This window comes from Rhinichthys klamathensis, unplaced genomic scaffold (assembly GCF_029890125.1).
Source record: "Rhinichthys klamathensis goyatoka isolate OS25496 unplaced genomic scaffold, OSU_Roscu_1.1 h1tg000200l_1, whole genome shotgun sequence".
NCBI classification, from domain to species: domain Eukaryota; kingdom Metazoa; phylum Chordata; class Actinopteri; order Cypriniformes; family Leuciscidae; genus Rhinichthys; species Rhinichthys klamathensis.
In genome coordinates this window covers 629,173-652,629 of record NW_026606726.1, presented here as the reverse complement: position 1 = coordinate 652,629, position 23,457 = coordinate 629,173, and the positions used below count along the sequence as shown (strand labels likewise).

The window sequence follows — 23,457 nt, the reverse complement described above, 5'->3', positions numbered from 1 at the left end:
TTCTGGATACTCCATCTGGCGCGTGCAATGATGATGCAGTGAATAGTGACGGTTCTCTCTGACCAATCAGCAGTCGGCATTGTTTTCACGTCACATTTTAGTATCGCCTCAGAACCTCGCCGGACGTGGTACGAAAAAAGTGCTGGTATTGTGTAGTGGAAAAGCGCCATTAGTTGCCAATGCAATATTTCTAATTTTCATTTAAAAAAATTTGTCTAATAATTATATTTAGTTATTTCTGCTTTATTTCAGTTACCGTAAACTGTGTAAATAGTTTACCTTTAGTTAACAAAAGCACTGTTTGTCTTGTTCCATCTTTCCTTTATTTATAAAGCACTTTACAACCACTTTACGTATCAAAGTGCTGTACGATCATGAACATAAAAACAAACATATCAACACCCCTAATTAAAAGCCAAAGATTACAAATCGGCTTTTAGCTGAGCTTTCAAACTAGAAGTACTAGTGGCGACTCAAATTGGTGTCTTAATTGATATTTTGATATGAGTAAATCTGAGCAGAGTTTGAGTCTTTTCCTAAACTCTATTGGAGGCATGTGACGTCTTTAGTCAGGAGAAACGTGAGGTCTCAATTTGCTGTCTTGGAGAATGAATTGAGATGCTAAAGAGATCTCATTGTGTTTTCTCTCTCCCTTGAGTGATGTTCTTCTTGTCTTATCATAGTTAGCGTGTGTGTGTGTGTGTGTGTGTCTTTGAGAAGTGGGCTCTGACGCTGTCACCAGCTGCATTTCCACCCCCTCCGCTCCCTCAAGCCGTCCGCTCTGGTTCCCTCACTGAGATACGGCACACACACACACACTCACACAGGACCCTGAGGGTTTATCCCTCCACACACACACACACACACACACACTACCACTGCTAGGCCACTGCTAGGACTAGAAACGTGATATTCACTCCGGCTTACTTCCCCTGCAGACACAGAGAGACTCAGAGACACATAGTTTGAGCACAGATCTGGATTATCTGGAGAACATGTCCATCACGGAGAAGGACAGACTTTGACGAGGTCTAGAGAAAACCGAGAGATATTTCGCCATGAGTATCGTTATGAAACCGCGCTCGCGCTCCACCAGCTCTCTCAGGAACACGGAGGGAATCTGGTAAAGTTTTACTCGATCTCGCTTTCACAGGCATGCATTCAGACCCGGCTCACTGTTCACTGAGGATAGTGTCTGCTCATAGTGTGCTATCTACCACAGATCTGCTTTGTATTAATATTAAATATAGTTATACTTTGGTATGCACCCACATAGACTGATACTGATAGCTAATTATTCTTGGCTAATGAAAGCGTATTAATCTGACTGAAGATGTTTTTAAAGCTGTTTTAGATCAAAACTATATATATGTGTGTGTGTGTGTGTGTGTGTGGTTGACAATTTAAATATATATATATTCAAAAGTATTTTACATATTTGTATGTGTTTTTAGTAGTATCTAAATTATTTTATAATTAAAGAATATTATATATATATATGTGTGTGTGTGTAATTCAAAAGTATTTTACATATTTTTTCAGATTTTTAATAGTATCTAATATATCCATCTATATTTTACACTATATATATATATATACTGTATATATATATATATGTATGTGTGTGTGTGTGTGTGTGTGTGCATGTGTGTGTAAGTATTTTATATGCAAATAGTCACAGTTTGATTATTAATCACTACTTTTTGTGCTTATGACTCTATGTTCCTATAAAATGGTTGAATGTTTAGTCAACATGAAACCCATTTTAACTTTTGTAACCTATTTCTGAGTAAAACAGGATAATTAACAAGAACAAATGTAGGACGGGACCTGTTCGGTCTCTGTTTGAGATCTGGAATTGACTGCGTTGTAAAAAGTGGGCGTTAAATACCAGAAAGGAGTCGAGTTAAAAAAAACAGTGTTTGGTGACGTCAGCCGAAAAGGAAAGTTTTAGCAAGTCAAAGCAAGGCACAGTTTTATATGGGATAACATGCACTAATGAATCGTTCACAATAATGTCATTTCCAGTTGACCACTGCTAGTCTTTTGTACGAGTCTAGTGTGTTTGTTGTTGGCTGACATCACTGTGGTGTAAAAATATCTGTGCCCATAGAAAGATGTGAATCTTTTCCCAGCGTTGACCACTGGTCCTTCGTTCTTTCATAATCCTGTCGGTCGGGAGCTTGAGTCAGATTTCAGATGTGCCTTTGGAGACCATTCACAACACACGAGACAACAATAGCTCACGCATTCCACCACCAGAATAACCAACAGTTATTATCCTGCAAAAACAATAAGCATCATTATTGCAGGATAATAATCGTTCACTGAAACAGTAAGCTGACTTTTCAACTCTGAGTGTGTTTCAGGAGCATATTAAAGAGCAGATGCCCCAGTACGCTCCAGTGCTCGTCTCTTTCTCCTCTCGGCTCACACCGTCAGCTCTGACCTGGAAACGCTGGGAAACGCTCGTGGCACGTCACCAAACCTCTTTCTCCTGCCTGCCATCTATCCAGGGACGACCTCTGCCAAAATAGGCCAAGGGCATCTCTCTTTCCCTCTCTCTCTTCCCATGCGTCTTCGGCACCTTTATAAATAAACTCATTGTCGTGTGTATGCGTGCAGTCGGCGGTCAGGGCGTTAGAGAGGGCATCTCTCGGGCCCCTGTGGTGCGTCAGGCTCTCAGAGACGGGGCCCGGCGGACTGATACCTGCCAGCGAACCCCACGTGACTGTAAACACACGAGATGCAGCTGTTCTGTGACGTGTGTGTCACGTGATGAGCGAGCGTGTGTGATGTTAAGCCTTCGGCGTGATGTCTGGTGAAGCAGATCGGATGTGTCAGCTCGGCCTCAAGAGTGTGTTGTTCTGCTGTATGTGTGACGGTTTCCATTCCACTGCGCTACTTTTACATTGTTTTTCAATGTAAACGCATTAGACCGACGCGTTTGACCGCTTTGACATGGCATTCTCAAGGTAAAAGAAGTAAAAACTGCACTTTTTTCCTATCCACTGACTGCGTCTCGCATTTTTTACGTCAAAAAGAGTGTCTTGTTGGGTTTTATTATGCTTTATATTACATTTAAAGTGACGGTTCACCATCAAAATGGAAGTTGTCATCATTTATTTATTGTGTTATAAGTCACACCTGACTATAAGTTGCACTGGGTCAAAATTGCATTGTTGAGAGAGAAAAAAGAGAGAAAAATGTGCTGAATAGTTTTAGTTAACGATAATAACCGTGGTTGCATCAGTTTATAAGTCACATTTTAGTATTACATTCAGAAATAATGTGAAAATAACTGGTAAATAAAAACTTAAATGAATAAACTCGGGCTCATGAACCGCATTCAGAACAAAGTTGCAACACGTTTCAGATTATAAAAAAAAAACCCACAACTAAAAAAAAAAAAAAAAAAAAATCTACAAAATACCTGTTCCAAAGAAAAATGTAAATGTCACGTGTTTGAAACTGCATGTCACGGAGTACATTTTGGGGTGATCTGTCTCTTTAAGAACGTTGCATTGTGATTTTTCATTCATAAATATCCCCATAGATATACACTGGTGATGCTTTTGCAATTTAAAGATGACATGAAACCAGAATTCAGCCTGTTTACTTTATAAATAAATTCATTCGAGCATGTTAACGTAAAAAAGAAAAGAAAAAAAAACGTTTTCATAATCTCTCATTACAATATAACAACTTTTCCACTGATGTGGCCAAGGGCCTGAGGTTGTAAAAAAATGACATTGACCAATAATATCACAGATGGCATGTTTTACTTTTCACAGTCTAATCAGATCTGAAGGATAAAAATCTGCTTTCTCTAGGAAAAGCTTCGTATTATTGACCTTAGACGCGTTGTGAGTGATGCTTCATGTAAATGTTTGTGGTTAATGTGCCTAAACAAATGTTCATCTAATATCCTTTAGTACTCGATTTTCTTTCCCAATCCAGACCACTTTGACGTTTAGTGTGCATTCCCATGGTGACTGTCCAAGATAAACAGGTTTGAGTGTATTGGCACAGTGTTGCGGGTCGGTTATTAAAGTGGACGGTGAAGTAATACGGTATATCCGTTCTGTCCCTCCAGCTCTCCTCTGGAGGTCATATCACAGTACACTTCTCCTACAGTATCGGCTAAAGCTCAGGTGTCTTTACACACACGTGCGGTCTCACACTTATACAGAAGTGCATTAGGACGATAACCTGCTAATGGAACTAGTGTAATACTTCTGCTTTAGTCACAAATCTGAGGTCAAAACAGGCCAAATCCCACAGAAGTGCAGAGCACGTCCCAGTGCGGGAGAAACGTCCGACGGAGAAGCTAAAAGCAGTGAGTTTTCCAGTCTCCCCAATGTCTCATTTGCCGTGCGTCACTAGACATCAGGAGGTTTACTTGTGATGTTCACCATGCTGGTGCATTTGAGAGTCCCTGACCTCTTATTTTTCTCATATTAAATGAGCAAATGTTTGGTGTTACATTGCAGAACACAGATTGTCACACAGATTAGGGTTTAGTTGAGCCGTGACGTGAGGGGGAAGGCGTCTAACTCGAAGCAAAGTCTTTTCAGGACTTCACACTCATTGATTTATGCGTCTCTCTTCAAGGTCAGTCAGTCAGAGCTTTTAGGATCATCAGGATTGCAGAACAGAGTTTGAATCAGGGTTGCAAACAGGCTTGCAGAATGGCAAGGAAGTAAAATGAAAAACGATTTAAATAAAACTCATATAACTGTACCTTGTCACATACTTTGAATCTTAACTTTTTAATACTTTTGAAGAAATTTTAGGTAGAGATAGATGGATAGATAGACAGACAAACAGGCCGATGATAGAGAGATAGATTCATTGTTTTTAATAATATCTTGTCTCAACCACAGCGATGCAAATGTGGCCGAAGTGTAAAACAAGGGAAGGAAGAGAAGTGTCTTTAGACCTCAAAACAAGTCTTTCAAAACATTCTGGTGTCGAAGCTTTAAGGACGAGGAAAGAGCTTAAACTCTGAGATCAAGTGACTCGATCCTGAGTAGAGGACGAGTTCTCACTGTATCAAACCATTAATCTGCGCTTCAGCAAACCTGTGTACATTATAACAAATAACTAAACCTGTGTACATTAGTAACACATAAACCTGTGTACATTAGTAACACATAAACCTGTGTACATTAGTAACACATAAACCTGTGTACATTAGTAACACATAAACCTGTGTACATTAGTAACACATAAACCTGTGTACATTAGTAACACATAAACCTGTGTACATTAGTAACACATAAACCTGTGTACATTAGTAACACATAAACCTGTGTACATTAGTAACACATAAGCCTGTGTACATTAGTAACCCATAAGCCTGTGTACATAGTAACACATAAACCTGTGTACATTAGTAACACATAAACCTGTGTACATTAGTAACACATAAACCTGTGTACATTAGTAACACATAAACCTGTGTACATTAGTAACACATAAACCTGTGTACATTAGTAACACATAAACCTGTGTACATTAGTAACACATAAACCTGTGTACTTTAGTAACACATAAGCCTGTGTACATTAGTAACACATAAACCTGTGTACATTAGTAACACATAAACCTGTGTACATTAGTGACACATAAACCTGTGTACATTAGTAACACATAAACCTGTGTACATTAGTAACACATAAACCTGTGTACATTAGTAACACATAAACCTGTGTACATTAGTAACACATAAGCCTGTGTACATTAGTAACACATAAACCTGTGTACATTAGTAACACATAAGCCTGTGTACATTAGTAACACATAAGCCTGTGTACATTACTAACACATAAACCTGTGTACATTAGTAACCCATAAGCCTGTGTACATTAGTAACACATAAACCTGTGTACATTAGTAACACATAAACCTGTGTACTTTAGTAACACATAAGCCTGTGTACATTAGTAACACATAAACCTGTGTACATTAGTAACACATAAACCTGTGTACATTAGTGACACATAAACCTGTGTACATTAGTAACACATAAACCTGTGTACATTAGTAACACATAAACCTGTGTACATTAGTAACACATAAACCTGTGTACATTAGTAACACATAAGCCTGTGTACATTAGTAACACATAAACCTGTGTACATTAGTGACACATAAGCCTGTGTACATTAGTAACACATAAGCCTGTGTACATTAGTAACACATAAACCTGTGTACATTAGTAACCCATAAGCCTGTGTACATTAGTAACACATAAGCCTGTGTACATTAGTAACACATAAACCTGTGTACATTAGTAACACATAAGCCTGTGTACATTAGTAACACATAAACCTGTGTACATTAGTAACACATAAGCCTGTGTACTTTAGTAACACATAAGCCTGTGTACATTAGTAACACATAAACCTGTGTACATTAGTAACCCATAAGCCTGTGTACATTAGTAACACATAAGCCTGTGTACATTAGTAACACATAAACCTGTGTACATTAGTAACCCATAAGCCTGTGTACATTAGTAACCCATAAACCTGTGTACATTAGTAACACATAAACCTGTGTACATTAGTAACACATAAGCCTGTGTACATTAGTAACACATAAACCTGTGTACATTAGTAACACATAAGCCTGTGTACATTAGTAACACATAAACCTGTGTACATTAGTAACACATAAACCTGTGTACATTAGTAACACATAAGCCTGTGTACATTAGTAACACATAAACCTGTGTACATTAGTGACACATAAGCCTGTGTACATTAGTAACACATAAGCCTGTGTACATTAGTAACACATAAACCTGTGTACATTAGTAACCCATAAGCCTGTGTACATTAGTAACACATAAGCCTGTGTACATTAGTAACACATAAGCCTGTGTACATTAGTAACACATAAACCTGTGTACATTAGTAACACATAAGCCTGTGTACATTAGTAACACATAAACCTGTGTACATTAGTAACACATAAGCCTGTGTACATTAGTAACACATAAGCCTGTGTACATTAGTAACACATAAGCCTGTGTACATTAGTAACACATAAGCCTGTGTACATTAGTAACACATAAGCCTGTGTACATTAGTAACACATAAGCCTGTGTACATTAGTAACACATAAACCTGTGTACATTACTAACACATAAACCTGTGTACATTAGTAACCCATAAGCCTGTGTACATTAGTAACACATAAGCCTGTGTACATTAGTAACACATAAGCCTGTGTACATTAGTAACACATAAACCTGTGTACATTAGTAACCCATAAGCCTGTGTACATTAGTAACACATAAGCCTGTGTACATTAGTAACACATAAGCCTGTGTACATTACTAACACATAAACCTGTGTACATTAGTAACCCATAAGCCTGTGTACATTAGTAACACATAAGCCTGTGTACATTAGTAACACATAAGCCTGTGTACATCAGTAACACATAAGCCTGTGTACATTACTAACACATAAACCTGTGTACATTAGTAACCCATAAGCCTGTGTACATTAGTAACACATAAGCCTGTGTACATTACTAACACATAAGCCTGTGTACATTAGTAACACATAAGCCTGTGTACATTAGTAACACATAAGCCTGTGTACATTACTAACACATAAACCTGTGTACATTAGTAACCCATAAGCCTGTGTACATTAGTAACCCATAAGCCTGTGTACATTAGTAACACATAAGCCTGTGTACATTAGTAACACATAAGCCTGTGTACATTAGTAACCCATAAACCTGTGTACATTAGTAACACATAAGCCTGTGTACATTAGTAACACATAAGCCTGTGTACATTAGTAACACATAAGCCTGTGTACATTAGTAACACATAAACCTGTGTACATTAGTAACCCATAAGCCTGTGTACATTAGTAACACATAAGCCTGTGTACATTACTAACACATAAACCTGTGTACATTAGTAACCCATAAGCCTGTGTACATTAGTAACACATAAGCCTGTGTACATTACTAACACATAAACCTGTGTACATTAGTAACCCATAAGCCTGTGTACATTAGTAACCCATAAGCCTGTGTACATTAGTAACACATAAGCCTGTGTACATTAGTAACACATAAGCCTGTGTACATTAGTAACCCATAAGCCTGTGTACATTAGTAACACATAAGCCTGTGTACATTACTAACACATAAGCCTGTGTACATTAGTAACACATAAGCCTGTGTACATTAGTAACACATAAGCCTGTGTACATTACTAACACATAAACCTGTGTACATTAGTAACCCATAAGCCTGTGTACATTAGTAACCCATAAGCCTGTGTACATTAGTAACACATAAGCCTGTGTACATTAGTAACACATAAGCCTGTGTACATTAGTGACACATAAACCTGTGTACATTAGTAACACATACACCTGTGTACATTAGTAACCCATAAGCCTGTGTACATTAGTAACACATAAGCCTGTGTACATTAGTAACACATAAGCCTGTTACATTAGTAACACATAAACCTGTGTACATTACTAACACATAAACCTGTGTACATTAGTAACACATAAACCTGTGTACATTAGTAACACATAAGCCTGTGTACATTAGTGACACATAAACCTGTGTACATTAGTAACACATAAGCCTGTGTACATTAGTAACACATAAGCCTGTGTACATTAGTAACACATAAGCCTGTGTACATTAGTAACACATAAGCCTGTGTACATTAGTAACCCATAAACCTGTGTACATTAGTAACACATAAGCCTGTGTACATTAGTAACACATAAGCCTGTGTACATTAGTAACACATAAGCCTGTGTACATTAGTAACACATAAGCCTGTGTACATTAGTAACCCATAAACCTGTGTACATTAGTAACACATAAGCCTGTGTACATTAGTAACACATAAGCCTGTGTACATTAGTAACACATAAGCCTGTGTACATTAGTAACACATAAACCTGTGTACATTAGTAACCCATAAGCCTGTGTACATTAGTAACACATAAGCCTGTGTACATTACTAACACATAAACCTGTGTACATTAGTAACCCATAAGCCTGTGTACATTAGTAACACATAAGCCTGTGTACATTACTAACACATAAACCTGTGTACATTAGTAACCCATAAGCCTGTGTACATTAGTAACCCATAAGCCTGTGTACATTAGTAACACATAAGCCTGTGTACATTAGTAACACATAAGCCTGTGTACATTAGTAACCCATAAGCCTGTGTACATTAGTAACACATAAGCCTGTGTACATTACTAACACATAAGCCTGTGTACATTAGTAACACATAAGCCTGTGTACATTAGTAACACATAAGCCTGTGTACATTACTAACACATAAACCTGTGTACATTAGTAACCCATAAGCCTGTGTACATTAGTAACCCATAAGCCTGTGTACATTAGTAACACATAAGCCTGTGTACATTAGTAACACATAAGCCTGTGTACATTAGTGACACATAAACCTGTGTACATTAGTAACACATACACCTGTGTACATTAGTAACCCATAAGCCTGTGTACATTAGTAACACATAAGCCTGTGTACATTAGTAACACATAAGCCTGTGTACATTAGTAACACATAAACCTGTGTACATTACTAACACATAAACCTGTGTACATTAGTAACACATAAACCTGTGTACATTAGTAACACATAAGCCTGTGTACATTAGTGACACATAAACCTGTGTACATTAGTAACACATTAGCCTGTGTACATTAGTAACACATAAACCTGTGTACATTAGTAACACATAAGCCTGTGTACATTAGTAACACATACACCTGTGTACATTAGTAACCCATAAGCCTGTGTACATTAGTAACACATAAGCCTGTGTACATTAGTAACACATAAGCCTGTGTACATTAGTAACACATAAACCTGTGTACATTACTCAGTCCCTCCAGAAAAACGCGATTATGCGATCGCTGAATTCAATGCAAAATCAGCCAAAGTCCGCATATTTATGCGGGGGTCGCATTTTTTCAAATACTCCGCAATTTCGCCACATAAATTGCTGATTTCCGCGCAAAATATGCGGGGCTTGCATGATTTCATAATCCCCGCATTTTCGTCGCAAAAAAGTCACATATATCTTAGCAGAAAGTTGGAAAATGTTGCGTTTGCTTCACACAAGAGCAGCCACTTCCCCCTGTTGCCATGGGAACGCTATGAAGTGACGTAATTACGCGACGTGAACATCATTGAAAAGCTGTAAAACAGGAGCACACTTTATTTTAAAATATTTCATTTATTTATTTTTACTGAAGTTGTAGCATATTCCTCTAGTAAAGCTACAGAACTTGTTTGACTCAGCAATGTTTTGTAAGTTTGATGTGTTTATTAAGGTCTTGTAACGCGTTGTGTCGGGAAGAAAAATAGGGATAGCTCACAGCTGAAGTGATTGCAGAGGCCAGACAGACTCACGGAGGCGACTGGCATCTCACAACTCGCACTTTATTCGCAAATCGAACTCGTAACTGTCTGTCACACGTTCTACCGTCCACGTCGTTACTTAATAAACAAAATAAGATAAAAGAAGTAGCATCAAACAGAAATTACCCGCACACATGGGGTGTTCGAGGCGCATGGCACATATAATACTGCAGACAGTTAGACAGGGAGCGCGCAGCTCTTAAAGGGGCCACACCTTATTTCCACTCGTTACAGTCTGAAATAAAACAAGATGAGAAATTAAATATTTCCAGCACTCTCTGTGATGTAGTATGCTGCTTATCATAGGAAGTAATAAGAAAGGACTCTTTACATTAAGGTAGTAGCCTGGTGAGAACAGGGTGTTGGGGGAATCACTTTTTTTTCCTCTTTTTCATCAAACCGCAGTTTTTGCAAGTTCCCGCAATTTTTGCAAGTTCCCGCAAATTTTGCAAGTTCCCGCAATTTCATCGCAAAAAATTGCATAAATATCCCGCATATTCCATTGCATTTTTAAAGAAAACAAGCCGCGTAATCAAGGATTTTTGCCCGCAACAATCACAAAAAAACTCCGCGTTTTTCTGGAAGGACTGATTACTAACACATAAACCTGTGTACATTAGTAACCCATAAGCCTGTGTACATTAGTAACACATAAGCCTGTGTACATTAGTAACACATAAGCCTGTGTACATTAGTGACACATAAACCTGTGTACATTAGTAACACATAAACCTGTGTACATTAGTAACACATAAGCCTGTGTACATTAGTAACACATAAGCCTGTGTACATTAGTAACACATAAGCCTGTGTACATTAGTAACACATAAGCCTGTGTACATTAGTGACACATAAACCTGTGTACATTAGTAACACATAAGCCTGTGTACATTAGTAACACATAAGCCTGTGTACATTACTAACACATAAACCTGTGTACATTAGTAACACATAAACCTGTGTACATTAGGAACACATAAGCCTGTGTACATTAGTGACACATAAACCTGTGTACATTAGTAACACATACACCTGTGTACATTAGTAACCCATAAGCCTGTGTACATTAGTAACACATAAGCCTGTGTACATTAGTAACACATAAGCCTGTGTACATTAGTAACACATAAACCTGTGTACATTACTAACACATAAACCTGTGTACATTAGTAACCCATAAGCCTGTGTACATTAGTAACACATAAGCCTCTGTACATTAGTAACACATAAGCCTGTGTACATTAGTGACACATAAACCTGTGTACATTAGTAACACATAAACCTGTGTACATTAGTAACACATAAACCTGTGTACATTAGTAACACATAAGCCTGTGTACATTAGTAACACATAAGCCTGTGTACATTAGTAACACATTAGCCTGTGTACATTAGTAATACATAAACCTGTGTACATTAGTAACACATAAACCTGTGTACATTAGTAACACATAAACCTGTGTACATTAGTAACCCATAAGCCTGTGTACATTAGTAACACATAAGCCTGTGTACATTAGTAACACATAAGCCTGTGTACATTAGTAACACATAAGCCTGTGTACATTAGTAACACATAAGCCTGTGTACATTAGTAACACATAAGCCTGTGTACATTAGTAACACATAAGCCTGTGTACATTAGTAAGACATAAGCCTGTGTACATTAGTAAGACATAAGCCTGTGTACATTAGTAACACATAAGCCTGTGTACATTAGTAACACATAAGCCTGTGTACATTAGTAACACATAAACCTGTGTACATTAGTAACACATAAGCCTGTGTACATTAGTAACACATAAACCTGTGTACATTAGTAACACATAAGCCTGTGTACTTTAGTAACACATAAACCTGTGTACATTAGTAACACATAAGCCTGTGTACATTAGTAACACATAAGCCTGTGTACATTAGTAACACATAAACCTGTGTACATTAGTAACACATAAACCTGTGTACATTAGTAACACATAAGCCTGTGTACTTTAGTAACACATAAACCTGTGTACATTAGTAACACATAAGCCTGTGTACTTTAGTAACACATAAACCTGTGTACATTAGTAACACATAAACCTGTGTACATTAGTAACACATAAGCCTGTGTACTTTAGTAACACATAAACCTGTGTACTTTAGTAACACATAAGCCTGTGTACATTAGTAACCCATAAGCCTGTGTACATTAGTAACACATAAACCTGTGTACATTAGTAACACATAAACCTGTGTACATTAGTAACACATAAACCTGTGTACATTAGTAACACATAAACCTGTGTACATTAGTAACACATAAACCTGTGTACATTAGTAACACATAAACCTGTGTACATTAGTAACACATAAACCTGTGTACATTAGTGACACATAAACCTGTGTACATTAGTGACACATAAGCCTGTGTACATTAGTAACACATAAGCCTGTGTACATTAGTAACACATAAACCTGTGTACATTAGTAACCCATAAGCCTGTGTACATTAGTAACACATAAACCTGTGTACATTAGTAACACATAAACCTGTGTACATTAGTAACACATAAACCTGTGTACTTTAGTAACACATAAACCTGTGTACATTAGTAACACATAAACCTGTGTACATTAGTAACACATAAGCCTTTGTACATTAGTAACACATAAACCTGTGTACATTAGTAACACATAAACCTGTGTACATTAGTAACACATAAACCTGTGTACTTTAGTAACACATAAACCTGTGTACATTAGTAACACATAAGCCTGTGTACATTAGTAACACATAAGCCTGTGTACATTAGTAACACATAAACCTGTGTACATTAGTAACACATAAACCTGTGTACATTAGTAACACATAAGCCTGTGTACTTTAGTAACACATAAACCTGTGTACATTAGTAACACATAAGCCTGTGTACTTTAGTAACACATAAACCTGTGTACATTAGTAACACATAAACCTGTGTACATTAGTAACACATAAGCCTGTGTACTTTAGTAACACATAAGCCTGTGTACTTTAGTAACACATAAGCCTGTGTACATTAGTAACCCATAAGCCTGTGTACATTAGTAACACATAAACCTGTGTACATTAGTAACACATAAACCTGTGTACATTAGTAACACATAAACCTGTGTACATTAGTGACACATAAACCTGTGTACATTAGTGACACATAAACCTGTGTACATTAGTAACACATAAGCCTGTGTACATTAGTAACCCATAAGCCTGTGTACATTAGTAACACATAAACCTGTGTACATTAGTAACACATAAACCTGTGTACATTAGTAACACATAAACCTGTGTACTTTAGTAACACATAAACCTGTGTACATTAGTAACACATAAGCCTGTGTACATTAGTAACACATAAGCCTGTGTACATTAGTAACACATAAACCTGTGTACATTAGTAACACATAAACCTGTGTACATTAGTAACACATAAGCCTGTGTACATTAGTAACACATAAACCTGTGTACATTAGTAACACATAAACCTGTGTACATTAGTAACACATAAACCTGTGTACATTAGTAACACATAAACCTGTGTACATTAGTAACACATAAGCCTGTGTACATTAGTAACACATAAGCCTGTGTACATTAGTAACACATAAACCTGTGTACATTAGTAACACATAAACCTGTGTACATTAGTAACACATAAACCTGTGTACATTAGTAACACATAAACCTGTGTACATTAGTAACACATAAGCCTGTGTACTTTAGTAACACATAAACCTGTGTACATTAGTAACACATAAACCTGTGTACATTAGTAACACATAAGCCTGTGTACTTTAGTAACACATAAGCCTGTGTACATTAGTAACCCATAAGCCTGTGTACATTAGTAACACATAAACCTGTGTACATTAGTAACACATAAACCTGTGTACATTAGTAACACATAAACCTGTGTACATTAGTAACACATAAACCTGTGTACATTAGTAACACATAAGCCGGTGTACATTAGTAACACATAAGCCTGTGTACATTAGTAACACATAAGCCTGTGTACATTAGTAACACATAAGCCTGTGTACATTAGTAACACATAAGCCTGTGTACATTAGTAACACATAAGCCTGTGTACATTAGTAACACATAAGCCTGTGTACATTAGTAACACATAAACCTGTGTACATTAGTAACACATAAGCCTGTGTACATTAGTAACACATAAGCCTGTGTACATTAGTAACACATAAGCCTGTGTACATTAGTAACACATAAGCCTGTGTACATTAGTAACACATAAACCTGTGTACATTAGTGACACATAAACCTGTGTACATTAGTAACACATAAGCCTGTGTACATTAGTAACCCATAAGCCTGTGTGCATTAGTAACACATAAACCTGTGTACATTAGTAACACATAAACCTGTGTACATTAGTAACACATAAACCTGTGTACATTAGTAACACATAAACCTGTGTACATTAGTAACACATAAGCCTGTGTACATTAGTAACACATAAGCCTGTGTACATTAGTAACACATAAACCTGTGTACATTAGTGACACATAAACCTGTGTACATTAGTAACACATAAGCCTGTGTACATTAGTAACCCATAAACCTGTGTACATTAGTGACACATAAACCTGTGTACATTAGTAACACATAAACCTGTGTACATTAGTGACACATAAACCTGTGTACATTAGTAACACATAAGCCTGTGTACATTAGTAACACATAAACCTGTGTACATTAGTAACACATAAACCTGTGTACATTAGTAACACATAAACCTGTGTACATTAGTAACACATAAACCTGTGTACATTAGTAACACATAAGCCTGTGTACATTAGTAACACATAAACCTGTGTACATTAGTGACACATAAACCTGTGTACATTAGTAACACATAAACCTGTGTACATTAGTAACACATAAACCTGTGTACATTAGTAACACATAAACCTGTGTACTTTAGTAGCACATAAACCTGTGTACATTAGTAACACATAAACCTGTGTACATTAGTAACACATAAGCCTGTGTACATTAGTAACACATAAACCTGTGTACATTAGTAACACATAAGCCTGTGTACATTAGTAACACATAAACCTGTGTACATTAGTAACACATAAGCCTGTGTACATTAGTAACACATAAACCTGTGTACATTAGTAACACATAAACCTGTGTACATTAGTAACACATAAGCCTGTGTACATTAGTAACACATAAGCCTGTGTACATTAGTAACACATAAGCCTGTGTACATTAGTAACACATAAACCTGTGTACTTTAGTAACACATAAACCTGTGTACATTAGTAACACATAAACCTGTGTACATTAGTAACACATAAGCCTGTGTACATTAGTAACACATAAGCCTGTGTACATTAGTAACACATAAACCTGTGTACATTAGTAACACATAAACCTGTGTACTTTAGTAACACATAAACCTGTGTACATTAGTAACACATAAACCTGTGTACTTTAGTAACACATAAACCTGTGTACATTAGTAACACATACGCCTGTGTACATTAGTAACACATAAGCCTGTGTACATTAGTAACACATAAGCCTGTGTACATTAGTAACACATAAACCTGTGTACATTAGTAACACATAAACCTGTGTACATTAGTAACACATAAACCTGTGTACTTTAGTAACACATAAACCTGTGTACATTAGTAACACATAAACCTGTGTACATTAGTAACACATAAGCCTGTGTACATTAGTAACACATAAACCTGTGTACATTAGTAACACATAAGCCTGTGTACATTAGTAACACATAAACCTGTGTACATTAGTAACACATAAACCTGTGTACATTAGTAACACATAAACCTGTGTACATTAGTAACACATAAACCTGTGTACTTTAGTAACACATAAACCTGTGTACATTAGTAACACATAAACCTGTGTACTTTAGTAACACATAAACCTGTGTACATTAGTAACACATACGCCTGTGTACATTAGTAACACATAAGCCTGTGTACATTAGTAACACATAAGCCTGTGTACTTTAGTAACACATAAACCTGTGTACATTAGTAACACATAAACCTGTGTACATTAGTAACACATAAACCTGTGTACATTAGTAACACATAAGCCTGTGTACATTAGTAACACATAAACCTGTGTACTTTAGTAACACATAAACCTGTGTACATTAGTAACACATAAACCTGTGTACATTAGTAACACATAAGCCTGTGTACATTAGTAACACATAAGCCTGTGTACATTAGTAACACATTAGCCTGTGTACATTAGTAACACATAAACCTGTGTACATTAGTAACACATAAGCCTGTGTACATTAGTAACACATAAACCTGTGTACATTAGTAACACATAAGCCTGTGTACATTAGTAACACATAAGCCTGTGTACATTAGTAACACATAAGCCTGTGTACATTAGTAACTAGGGATGGGAATCGAGAACTGGTTCTTCTTCAGAACCGGTTCCCAGTTAACCAATTCCTTGGAACCGTTAGTATGGCTGCTTAACGATTCCGCTTATCGGTTCCGCACGTTGCAAATGTGTCATGACGTCACACACGCGCTGCGTTATTTTGATTCAGAACGCAACAAACATGGCATCGAGACAGAAGTGCTCGTTTGGTTATATTTCACGCGAAAAGACGACAATATGTGAGGTGCCGTCTAGGGCTTAAATCAAACTTCATTCACGCACACAAATATGAAACACTTGCATAAACGTATACTAAGTAGTCAAACATACATGTATACTGCTGAATGCTCAAACAAATACATATGAAATGCATAACGAAACACCTAAAGTCGCTCACGCATACACGCGAACTCTACACACACGAGATGCGCGAAACTCTCCAGGCACATACTCATATGAGACGCGCGCGCACACACAAACTCTCCAGGCACATACTCATATGAGACGCGCGCGCACACACAAACTCTCCACGCACATACTTATATGAGACGCGCGCGCACACACAAACTCTCCAAGCACATACTCATGAGACGCGAGCACACACACACTCAAACTCGCGCACATACTCAATAAGAGTATGACGGCGCCTCATAACAATATGGTCACTTGTTGCAACACCTGTAAAATTTCCATTTCGTCAAAGGGGGGGACCTCCAATATGCAGAAACATTTGGCCACACATCATGAACAGACTTTAGTCCCATGAAACTTAAACTGGAATGTCACTGTTTCTGTCACTGCGACTTCACGAACGGGTGAACACGCGCACGCACACATCACTTTTGAAGTAAAATTGAGGATGCAGTGCATGTAATGCATCGAGATATCGAATTAAACTGAATCGATGACATGATAATTGTAATCGAACCGAACCGTGAGACCAGTGTAGGTTCACACCCCTAATACGCTGTGCTGTGTCAGCGAGTTAATAATAATTAACAAACAAATAAGTTATAAGTTCAATAAGTTAATACAAACAAACAAATTTGTACTTTTTCCCTCACCCAATGAGAATCGATAAGAGAATCGATAAGGAATCGAATCGATAAGCAATATCGATAATGGAATCGGAATCGTTAAATTCTTATCAATTCCCATCCCTATTAGTAACACATAAGCCTGTGTACATGAGTTCAAGCTGTCACTTCTCCTCAGACTAGATGATGTGACAGCAGTGTGTTGTGCTAAACACGCAGTGGTCTGGGTTGTGTTAGCGAGCGTTTCGATCTGACAGCTCATCCTTTTTAGGAGAGGAATTTCAGCATGTTCCCCACGATTACAGATAACCGATTATCAGTTTCTCTTTCTCTTCTCATGCTTCTAAAGTTTTGAAATCTCCTCTTTTGTTTTGGCCTGCAAAGCGTTTCTACCGTTTCACCCTTTCAGACTTTCTAGGAAACGGACGTGTGGAGAGTGAGTCACTGAGGATGTGTTAGGGTTTCAGATGAGCTGGTGCTCGCGGGGAAACTCGCTCACCTGGTGAATCAGTGTGTGTGACGTCACGAGGACCTCAGCGTGAGCATTAGCCTCTGAACACCAACCACAGCTAAACACACTGACCTGTGTAGACCTGTGTACCTGTGTGTGTGTGTGTGTGTGTGTGTGTGTGACGTCACTGAGAGGGAAGCCTCTGTGTTTCAGTCACTCCTAGCATACACTCATTATGATAAGCAGCTTTAGCTTTGGGAAAGGCAATCTCCATGAGTTCACAAACACAGGCTCCGTACAAGTGCTTGAAGTGCTTCAACTAGAATTTTTGTAATTTAAGTAAATTTAAGTTAAAACAGGTACTTGAAAAGTGCTTGAGTTATTAAAAAAAAAATATACAATACATGTATACATATGAAATTAGTGTTGTTGTTGTTTTTACGCAAAAGTAATGCTTCTGCCCGTCTGATTTAAATATTGAGTCATTTCACATGGCTATTAGCGTGATATTGCTCATATATTTCCAATTATATAATACAACTTTTATTCTTCTGGTCAATCATACAGTATATTCATGAGGGAAAAATCAGTCAGAATGAGGAAAGGGTTAAGGGGGTTACACATGATGGACTTGAATAGGATTTAGAAATCCTATTAAAATTGCATTTCTGAAATACCTTTTTTAGAATTTGAAAGATAATAAAGATATTGTTTGATAAGTGAGATCTCTGATTGTACTCCTAGAAAAATCAAAAACAGTAGTGCTTGAAAAGTCATTGAAAGTCCTGGAATTTCATTTGTCAGTATCTGAATGAACACTGTAAACATCCTCATCTTCATTTACACTCAGATCTGTGAGGTTAATTTGTGCAAGAGTTTCACTCACATTTTCGACTAAAAATAAATGTGTGCAAACTGTAATGTAATTTTTAAAATGCATTACTTTTTTTTTTAAATCTTAGGTAAAAAATATTTTAAATGGCATAACAAACATCTTAATGATTATTTTAAGAGGTCTTAAATGTGGAGATGTAAAAACAGGAATGTGACACAGCCTAATGTGATTATTAAACTTCAAAAGGCTATGATTTAATTAATAAATGAGTGCTGCACGTTTCAAACGATTGGTTATGATTTACTGTTGACGAATTATGACTATGTTTACAGTTGTAAGCGTGCATATTTTCTCATCTTTTTGAATAAGCAGCTGGCAATAGTAAAGCATTGACATTTCAAAATAAGAGTCCCGGTGTGTTTTAGTCATGCATTATTCATAGATTTGTTTTTCCTGGATGTTCTTGGTATCTGGTTACACACTGTAACTAGGGTTTAATTCAACATAAACACTTGTATTTTCTGTCACAGGAAGGAAAGACTGAGAACATTATTTAACACATAATATTTAATATACAGTTTTTACTGTACAATAATCTGAACAATAATCTGTTTACTACAGTGCGCCCCTAAAGTTTTTTAATGCACTCCAAAACGTGACATCCGGCCTAGGAGAATTGACATCTTCACCCTTTATTCAAATATTATTAAATAGTTATAGATTTTGTAAGCATATTGCATAGTTGTGCTTGGAGTAAAACGCAATGAGACATGACAAACTGTGGCGACATTGTTTAATTTTTTTACCAAACGTAATATGCTAAGTCTAACTGTTGTTTATTGGTTGCGTAACACATGCTCTCTCTCTCTTTCTCTCCAGCTTTGACGTGGACAATGGCACGTCGTCAGGACGGAGTCCCCTGGATCCCATGACGAGTCCGGGTTCGGGTCTGATCATTCAGGCTAACTTCGTGCACAGCCAGCGGAGGGAGTCCTTCCTCTACCGCTCCGACAGCGACTATGACCTGTCGCCGAAGTCCATGTCCCGAAACTCCTCCATCGCCAGTGACATGTGAGCACTCCAAAACATTTCAAATGTGCCATTCTCCCATTATCCTTTGCTTTATTTGAGGTCAGTTGAGTTTTCTTTTCTTTGGACACGCTTTTGTTTCACAGAAGCACACTTAGAAATGAGATGCTTGTGTCGTGGTTCATCATCATTTCATTGGTCCATGCAGCTATACAAACACCCATTTCTTACAGTTTTCCTGTCCAGTAACCAAAAAAAAGTTAAAGAATAGTGATCTCATTTGTTTGTCAAGGACCAATTAGCCAAACCCAAATTATGCTAATTCAAATCAGGCCCACATAAACATTTAGATGTCTCATCCTTTGATGACATTGTGCGTGTGTGTGTGTGTGTGTGTGTGTGTGAGAGAGTGTATGTGTGTGTGTGTACGTGTACATGTGTGTTTGCCCTCAGGTCACATGACCCTCTTGTTTTTACCTCTGCTTTTCTCTCTCTGTCTACTTCGTTTCTCTCAAACACACAATGAGGAGAACAAAAGTCTTTATGAACACTATCATTCAAAGTTTGGGGTCAGTAAGATTTTTTTTTGAAAGAAATAAAACATTTATAATGTTACAAAAGATTTTGATCACAAATAAATGCTGTTCTTTCTATTCATGGAAAGATCCTGATAAAATGTATCACGGTTTCCACAAAAATATGAAGCATCGCAACTGTTTTCAACATTGATAATAATCATAAATGTTTCTTGAGCATCAGATCATCATATTAGAGTGATTTCTGAAGGATCATGTGACACTGAAGACTGGAGTAATGATGCTGAAAACTCAGCTTTGATCACAGGAATAAATGACATATTACACTATATTCACATAGAAAAAAAGCTATTTAGAATTATATTGTTATTTCACAATTTTTACTGTATTTTGATCAAATAAATGCAGCCTTGTTGAGAAGAAAAGACTTTAAAAAATCTTACCAACACCAGACTTTTAAACGCTAGTGTAAATATTTCCTCTCACGCTCATGTTGTTCCAAACATGTGACTTTCTTTCTTTCATCTGTGGAACAAAATAGGATTTTTTAAAGGATGTGCATGTTGCTTTTCAATTCAGCAAAAGTATATGGTTTCTGGCGGACAAACCAGGATTCATATCTCTGGAAATTGACGAATCTACTGTGAATTTCTTTCAAAAAGTCTAAAAGGCTTATAAAGCCATAGTATTAGTGTTTATCCTTCTTTCGAGAGCACAGTACCCATTAAACATCAAATTTGTAATGATATGAAGGTGAGTAGAAGATTTTTGGATGAACTATTCCTTTAATATGACATTAATAAAGCCAAAGCTAGTAGCTAAAGTCACTGCAGAACCTGAGAGACTGTTTAGCGGCTCTCTGACCTCTTTAGAGACACGCTCGTTCATAACAGCTACTTCTCAAACCACAGAGGCAGAAGAAGCAACGTGTGTGATGCACTCTGTGTGTGTGTGTGTGTGTGTGTGTGTGTGTGCGTTTGTCTGACAAACTGTGTCCTTATCGATAGGAATAACCACCTGCCGAGACCGGGCCTGGTCTCTCGGAGATCTGAGCCGGTTATTAGTGGAAAGTAAGTTGTGGTTCTGGTTCTGGCTCGCAGCTCCTGGCCTTGCTCTTCCTCAAGGAATGCTCTTGCTTGTCTAATTTGCATCACCTTGCTTCACCTGTAGACGCGAGCATCACGGTTTCACATGCATCGAGAACCCTCACCTACACCCTCACCATTTAATGCACAGAATGACAACCAAATCAACCTGATACGCAAACCTCAAGGGATGCAGAGACAGGGATGTGTCTTCAATTGTCAGGTTGATTTGATTGGTTGAAGATTCTGGGCATTAAACCCTGTGTGTGTCGTAAGAGCGTAGGGGAACGCTATGAAAGAAATCGCATGGAGAAGACTGAGTTCGGATGACATGCTGCTTGTGGCTTAGATGTGTGTGAGTGTGTGTCTCCATGATCCTGCATTGCATGTGACACTGATAATAGCAGTTTAGAGGTGCACATGTGACTATTATTATTATTTCCTCCAGCCGCCGTGAATGCGTACACTCTATTCTGTGGCCTAATTTAATGTTCCTCACTAGATTGATCTAATAAAGCAATACAATTCTTGACATTTAATAGAGATAGCATATTTGTAAAGCTTTACGTCAAATGCTGAAATTGATCAATTAGATTCTGGTCTGCAGTCGGCACATTTAAACAGAAGCAAATCCGTCAGCACCCCAAAATTATCATAAATATTGCAGACACTATTGCCATATGTTCACAATGCTTTTAGGAAACGCAACCCTGTGCTTTCATTGCATTGAAACCCAGTGAGCTTCCTAATGCCTAGATAGGGCGCTGCCTTCTTAGACAAGGGACTGGTTTAGAACGCTTTACATTGTTTCATATTTTACTTCACAATTGTTTTCTGTAGCATTTTGCCAATCCAATTAATTCTATGCATGTGCATACATATAAATAGTGTAGATATTTTTTGATTATTATTTTGTATTAATATGTAAAATAATATCAAATAAATTCAAGTATAATACAAAAGTTATATGCATTTAATTATATATTATTTTATAATTATTATAATACTTTTCAGTATTAAATAGGATATATTAATAATTTATGGCTCTCTTTGCAATGCATGAACTCTAAATTCGTATTGGAAGTATTTGCATGCTACTTCTCTTTTGGGACCTTTACATTGCTGCCTTTATCTCACTAGGTTTTGGAACAGAACATAAGAATGCAACAGAATAGAGGTGTAATTATGAACTATTGTAGAAATGACTTCAGTTGCATGACTAAACAAGCACACAAACAGCAGCAGGATCACACAGCCCAGATCATATAGCGAAAGCAAAAGGAACGGTGATGGAGGATATCAGTGCACTTCCTCTCTCTGGCCTGATTTCTGCAAGCTCAGAGCGTTTCTCTATGTAACCCTGCACCCGCTCATGCATTATGTAGAGTCCCGAGGGACGCCGGACGCACGTTTTTATTTCGTTTTGCCAGAGAATCCATTCCTAAACCGGAATGGCAGGAAATATCATGTCGGTTCCCGATATTACCTTCTACCGTCACTGGTGCGCTAGTGCATGTGTAATTAATACTGTTGGAGAGTCTGATTCATTTTTTTGAGAATCCGTTTGATCAGATTTCAAT

General features: G+C 37.3%; 1 protein-coding gene across 9 annotated transcripts in view; it reads left to right on the top strand.

The window, feature by feature from the left end:
* LOC130096592 (cAMP-specific 3',5'-cyclic phosphodiesterase 4D-like) overlaps window positions 1-23,457 on the top strand; it is a 336,854-nt gene that overhangs the window by 278,633 nt on the left and 34,764 nt on the right. For 5 of the 9 annotated variants that reach the window (XM_056263143.1, XM_056263144.1, XM_056263147.1 and 2 more), the window contains 2 exons: window positions 20,107-20,298; window positions 21,800-21,862. In XM_056263143.1, coding sequence (XP_056119118.1) covers window positions 20,107-20,298; window positions 21,800-21,862 — 255 coding nt within the window. Of the gene's footprint in view, window positions 1-1,023; window positions 1,124-20,106; window positions 20,299-21,799; window positions 21,863-23,457 lie in introns of those variants that run through there. The other 4 variants (XM_056263145.1, XM_056263146.1, XM_056263151.1 and 1 more) reach the window with 2 other exon arrangements.